Source organism: Rhagoletis zephyria, unplaced genomic scaffold (assembly GCF_001687245.7).
Source record: "Rhagoletis zephyria isolate East Lansing unplaced genomic scaffold, Rhagoletis_zephyria_1.1 Rzeph_scaffold_00592, whole genome shotgun sequence".
NCBI lineage: Eukaryota > Metazoa > Arthropoda > Insecta > Diptera > Tephritidae > Rhagoletis > Rhagoletis zephyria.
The window spans coordinates 37,241-43,894 of NW_016157676.1; the positions used below are offsets into that span (position 1 = coordinate 37,241).

The window sequence follows — 6,654 nt, forward strand, 5'->3', positions numbered from 1 at the left end:
AAATGAGTGGAAATCATAATATTAATGATGTACTGGACAGTGTAAGTGCTTGTGTGTAAAGCAAAGAGTTTAAAACTGATTTATAAATAGTAAAATGTTTACAGCAGATTGTCAAAGCAGTGCAACAACTGTTCTCTTGCAAGTTTTTGCTAGTTTTGTGTTCAATAACCTCTTCTGCTAGTTTTCTCTTCTTCTCAATTTTACGCTCTATTTTGCTTTTACGCTCTCGCTGCAATGTTTTACTGGAGAAGTTACTATACAAACCTAATGTTACTCGCATACTTTCGAGCCTGTATGTAAATTTTCGGGAAAAAGGTTAAAAAGTATATTCATCTGCTGAAAAGATATTTTCGCAGATTCACAATTTATTTAAAATAAATCTATCAGCCCTATCTCCAATTCTATGTGTATAAATCTCTCCAGTGCTTAAATAATTTTCACCACATTAAATAGCTGCACAACACCCTAATTGCCGAAAAAGCGTTGCTTGCAACACTAGTACTTTATGGGGACCAAACTTGGCGAAAAAAAATAGCTAAGTTTGTTTACTGGATATACTGAGGTTTGTACTGTTCAACTTTCACAGGCGGTTAGTTGAATCAAAAGTTCACATCATTTAACTGAATGTTGAAGAATGTAAACTCCTTTTAAATACAATAAGGGTATTCATCAAACCTTATAAATGCATTGTAAACCGTATAAACTTATAATTGTGTAAACCTTATAAATGAACTGTCAAAATTTGTATGGAAACTCGTTTACACATTTCTGATAAATTTATCCAGCGATTTCACTGAATAAACTTGATAAACTGAAGACAATGCAACTCTGTCGCAACTCTAGCTATGTTTTCTTAGGCAATAATCGGGATCCGCATACAAATTTTGCACGCAAATTCAACAACGATATGATCCTGATAGAGATCTGGTTCAATTATTATCCCGTCTGTTTGTTTTGTTTCACTGATAATTCGCAAAGTTTGGTAGCCGTGACAAATGAATTCATACACAAACAGACATTCTGCCATTGTTTCTTATAACTTGCTTCAAATAAATAGCCTTTATGTTATATGTACATTTATTTAAATAGATATCTCGTAAATANGTAGTATAAAGTTAGTGACACTGCGCTTTATAACCAAAGAAAACACGACTATTGTCGCATGTGTAAACGAAAAGAGTGTGTGGGTCGTTCATGTAACAGAGTGCATAAACTTATAAGATTATCTGCTTGATAAAGTTATCGGTTTAGATAAATACCACTAATGATTATGTACGATTATGAAATAATAATATTCTGAACGAAATTTTTAGAAAAGTTCATCACTGCTAAAAGACTTGGAAAGGAGGACAAGGAGGACATTTTTGCTCAAAAGGAGGACAGAGAAGGACAATATTTTTGAGGAGGACAATCTTCAAATAATCGATTTTAGAGTACCGATTCTAAATTTTCGGAATCGATCGAGAATCGATTCTGAGAACTCGATTCTCGTATTTCTCATACATACGCATCAGTTGCTAGAATTGTGGAATTGTGAAATTTCTGGTATGACTACTATAAATGTTAACCCTTCTGCAGTGTTTGGAATTTACCCCTTCCTATATTGGTTTGGGTAATTTTGACCCAATAATAGAAATTAGTAAAATTAAAAAAAAAAAACGATATTTCAATATGAATTCAGTTAATAATTTATTTATCACATGCAGGCACTTTATCGGCAAGTGCTGTATTCTGACCGGTTCAAAGATGCCCTTAAATACTAAGTAATAATTTGGATCAAAATGACCCAGAGGCACTATGGGTGTATGAAAAAACTATGTTTCCTTCTAGAAAACAAAATAAAATAAAAAACCTTTTTATTTTTTGAAAAACCATCGCTGATTATGCCTTTAACGAATTGCCCAACGCTGTAATTAAAGAATTTGTTCATGAAAATTGGGTAATTTTGACCGAAATATTGCAGAAGGGTTAAGTAGGACTAATTGGCGCATATTCATAGAGATTGTAGAAATTAAGTAATTTTAAGGATGGGATTCAAATTTATTTACTTTCCATATCAAACAGTACCGTGAATATGTGTCAATTACATATTTTATAGCAAATAAAGCAATTTTTGCACAAATATATTGTTAAAATTTATTATTAAAACTCTTTACAATAATAATAGTTGATTCATTCTATTTAATAATATTAATTGCTATAATTGATGGCCGTTTTTATAGATTTTTCAAGTGAAAGAAAGATTGAAATAAAGAAACGATTAGAATCGAATAATTCGAATCTCGCCGTCGATTATCCGATTCCCTGCAAAAAATGGCTGACCATATCGAAAAGAAACTATCGATTGTACACTGACAAAATGTACTGCAATCGATAAGAGAAAGAGACAAGACAATGAAAAACGTGCGTTTTCGTACTGCTTAGCCTTTCGCGCATGCGTATACATACATAAAAAAAAATTAAAATTTTTAGCTGTGCTGCAATATATTGAAAAAGTGGGTGCATTTAAAAGAAATGACTAATAAAATCAGCGTATTTAATTTGCAATCTAAAAAAATTAACAAAAAAACGTTTTCTAACTCTATGTGGATAGAGAAGAAAAAGTTTGAGGCCAGTGCGGCGAAATACAAAAAACTTTCCGAATTCGCTAAGGCCGACTGTGGAGGTAGTGACTCCATTGGTGAAACCCAATGCAACGCCAACCTGGGAATCCAGAAAAACCTAGAAATGGAAGCAGAAGGACCAAACGCCGCTGAGGAGTTTGTCTTTAGCGACGGAAATTCAGAGTCCAATGAAGAATATTCTGAGCTCAGTAGCTCTGAAAAAGCTTGTGAAATTAAATCATGGGCAATTAGAAACAATGTATCGCAAGTGGTTTTAAATGATTTATTGAAGACGCAAAATAAGACTTGCCCCTGTCATCAAAAACCATCCTTGAAACAACAAAAGAAAGTATAAATGTGCAAGATATTCCTGGAGGAGAGTTTTTGTACATTGGAATTCAGTCCCATTTCCACTCAAAAACATTCCACTTTCTAAAAGATATTGATGAAGTTTGCATCGATGTAGGTATTGATGGCTTAAAACTTTTCAAAAACTCTAATAGAGTTTTGTGGCCGATTCTCGGCGCAATAGTCGGATTTCCGAAAGAAAGCCCATTTACCATTGCCTGTTTCGCTGGAAAACAAAAACCATCTAATATAAATTGTTTTATGCAGGAATATTGTGAAGAAGTTGTTCTTTTAAGAGGAAATGGTTTGCAAATGGGATCACTGAATCCAGCTCTAAAAAAATTTAATATTCGGTTGTTTACTTGTGATTCACTAGCACGTGCTTTTGTTTGCGGTGTTCAAAGTCATACTGGAAAAAATAGTTGCCCCAAATGCTCTCAAGTGGGAAAATATGTACAAAAGAGAGTGTGCTTTTCGAAGCAAGTAGGGCAATTAAGAACAGACGAATCTTTCAGAAATAGGGAGGATGAGGCACATCATAGTTTGACATTTTTAGAGGGAAATATATTGCAAAAAGCGGGCTTTGGAATGGTATCCCAGATCCCATTAGATCCCATGCACCTTGTTGATCTCGGCGTGGCAAAGAAATTGCTTCAATTCTTGCTGAAGAGAGCTGATATAACAAGAATGAATAAAAAATTTTACTTTGTTTCCACTTGGGTGCCATCAGAGTTTGGTCGGGTGTGTAGAAATTTAAATGAAATCAGCAATTGGAAATCCACAGAGTATATTTATTAAGAGTATTTATATTAAAAGATTGCATTGCTGATGATCTCTACTACACTTCCTTTTACTACATTCGGGAATACGAATTTTATCATCTGAAAGATTGTATAAAACAAAAGCAAATGTGGCTCAACAACTGCTAGAAGACTTTGTTGATTTGTTTGGGAACATTTTTGGTGATCACGTTATAAGTTTTAATGTGCACGGTTTGCTGCATTTATCTCAATGCGCTAAAGATATGGACCCTTGGACAATTTCTCCGCGTACAAATTTGAAAATTAGTTGCAATATTTGAAAAGGCTTAATAAAAAACCTACAAACATTCTGCAGCAGTTATTTCTAAGACTCGACGAAAGGAAAAATGTAGAAATGCCTAAAATCACAAAATTTGGTTCCTTCGAAATAGATCCAAAAAAGGAAAAAGATTCGTTTTGTTTCAGTCCAGTAACAGGACCTTTCAAAATCGTTGAAACTTCAAGAGAATTGGGGCAGGATGTAGTATTAGGATATGCTTTTGAACAAATTAATAATTTGTTTGAGGAACCGCTTAAATCTGTATCTGCACTTGGTATATTAACGGCAGGTCAATTGAGCAATGAAAAGTTTAAAATCCGCAAATCAGATATTCAATATAAATTTTTAGTATCCCATACAATAATGAGTTTCTTTTGATCCCAATTCTACACCACTTATTTTACGAGTTTTCGAACTAATCATTTAAAACCCCCACATATACATACATATCTATTTACTTTACTCAAATAATATCGCTATACAGTTCCAATCGCCAAACTTAAAAACCTTAAAAAATCGAAAATGGACTTAAATAATAATCCCAACGGCTCACTGAAAGGTAATGCTATTGAACAAATTTAAAAACATTTTTTTAAATGATAAACAAAAAAAAAATTATATTTCAGAACAAAAACGAATTTTCGTTATTGACCGAAAAAAATTGAGGACTACCACTACTTTTAATAATTCTGTACCATACCCTGGGACGCATAAAAGTAAATTTTATATAGAAGTGCTTACGTTTTAACTTACATATATTAAATTTTTTTTTATATAAATAGTTGACATAAGATCGAAAATGCTTTCTGTAGTTCCGCCCACCTCCCAACCAGGAATAATGCCATCCAATACTGTTGCCAAATCTTCAATTGGTACCGACTCCTTTAATTTATTGACAGCAAGGACCCAAGGCACAGGAAGTTTTACATCAGCCCATTTGACAGAGGCTTTTTCTACTGCTAATCATTCTGCTGTGGCGAAATACGTGAAACTTCCTTCAATTTCCACTTCCATAAAAGGTAATACCTATTTGATATAAATAAAGGAATATTCTCTAATTTTTCTTACCTTTTTCAGACAATCTTAGACAAGTTGCAGTTGATCAAGCAAGCTGTCCAGTTGAAACCGAAACTGCTTACCCCAAAACTGACAATATGACAGCTTCCAGAACTGCCAGCCATCCCACTTCATATAGAGAAGGTATTAAAAATTAAATTTCTTAGTTTTTATTATTATTTTTTTAAATGCAAATTAAGCAGTTTTTAATGATCGGCTAAGCACATCTGTGGGTTAACGTACCGGTGATTATCCATTTTAGTGAACGTAGGCACAACTGCCGTGGGAACGTCAAGAAAAGGTCCACATGGTACCTACTCGACTCGACTGGCAGTATCAAAAATCCGATGGTTGTTTTTTAGATCTCGTACACGCATGAAACTAAAACAAAAATTTATGAATTTTGAATTCTAAGCGTAAATGTCAAACTCACGCATACGGATACGCATGCTATGGAGCTCCGCCTTTATCCGCTTATATGGTGAAAAACCTTTTTTTCATATACGCACTCTACACAATTTTTTACTAAAACTCATGCATTTTAACAGATTATGATTTGTTTAATTGAGTAAAGTAATATATGTAAAGTGTTTAGCGAATTTACATGATTCAACATTCACCAGCGATTAGTTGAAACAAAAGTTTAACCCAAGTAGGCAGCTGACCAACTTCATTGAAAGCGATTAGTTGAAAGGCCATTTACACCATTCAACTGCTGCATTCAACTAAAAGTTGCCTGTAAAATCGCCTCATGTAAATTCCCTATTAAATATCAACAACATTATCAATATCTTCTTGATATATTAAAATGTAAACAAAAACACACACTCAAATGAAAATTTAGAAGACGTTTGGTATTGCCACTTTATTTAAATGAATCGGTAAAACACATTCATTATAAGGTGTCCACAACTACGATTTATTAAACACCTTCATTATAAGGTGTTCACATTATCCATTCATTAAGACCGATTTATTTTACAGCTCTTACTCAGATTATCGGTCTATGCAACACCATTTTGGAGAGACAAAGCAAGGAGGCTAAGGTCGATGATTTGCAAAAGAAGATAACCGAAAATGTAAGCAGTTTACTCATTTTCGTATAATATTATCAGCCCATAATGAAATAAACATACGGTTAATAAAATTTAAATACTAAATTAAACTAAGTTTACATTTTCAAGATTTTTTATGTATACGTCTTTTGCGAAAGAGGATTTTGAAGTCCTCAATTCATATTTAAGAAGTCATTTTCGTTTTTCAAAATAAATCTTGATATTTCAGATGCCAGATCGATGCGAGGGGGTGGCTCAGCAAAAAACTCTTCGAGAATGCAAAGTGCTAATCAAAAAGGTGCATCAGTCATTCTGTCGAATAAATGGGGGCGCTGTTACTGAGCTCCAATTGGAAATTTCAGATGTTCTCCCATTAAAAACCATTGACGCATTGTTTGATGTGGAGGAGAAACTGCAAAGCAATGAATATAAAGAGGAAATGGTATGAACGAAATAGAGTTAATTACATTATTTCTATACTCTAGGTGTTCTTATAACGGACCAATAATGTG

The 6,654-nt window shown here is 33.4% G+C and overlaps 1 protein-coding gene and 1 long non-coding RNA gene across 6 annotated transcripts; one reads left to right on the forward strand and one right to left on the reverse strand.

Annotated features, from left to right (window-relative positions):
• Positions 1 to 3,802: 3,802 nt before the first annotated feature.
• Positions 3,803 to 6,600, forward strand: LOC108360597 (uncharacterized). The gene is made up of 6 exons (XM_017612948.1): positions 3,803 to 4,590; positions 4,658 to 4,747; positions 4,814 to 5,050; positions 5,109 to 5,231; positions 6,072 to 6,166; positions 6,372 to 6,600. Exons 1-6 carry the CDS (start codon positions 4,554 to 4,556, stop codon positions 6,588 to 6,590), a joined length of 801 nt encoding a protein of 266 aa, XP_017468437.1. The 5' UTR covers positions 3,803 to 4,553; the 3' UTR covers positions 6,591 to 6,600.
• On the reverse strand, positions 4,709 to 6,064 carry LOC108360598 (uncharacterized). Of its 5 annotated transcripts, XR_001847147.1 has the most exons (4): positions 5,521 to 6,064; positions 5,331 to 5,468; positions 5,100 to 5,216; positions 4,986 to 5,057 (listed from the first exon to the last, which is right to left on the reverse strand). It is a non-coding gene; the product is annotated as an uncharacterized LOC108360598 (long non-coding RNA). The 5 variants fall into 5 exon arrangements; XR_001847146.1 differs by having other exon boundaries at positions 4,709 to 5,002; positions 5,100 to 5,468; XR_001847149.1 differs by having other exon boundaries at positions 4,908 to 4,999; positions 5,100 to 5,468.
• Positions 6,601 to 6,654: the final 54 nt, after the last annotated feature.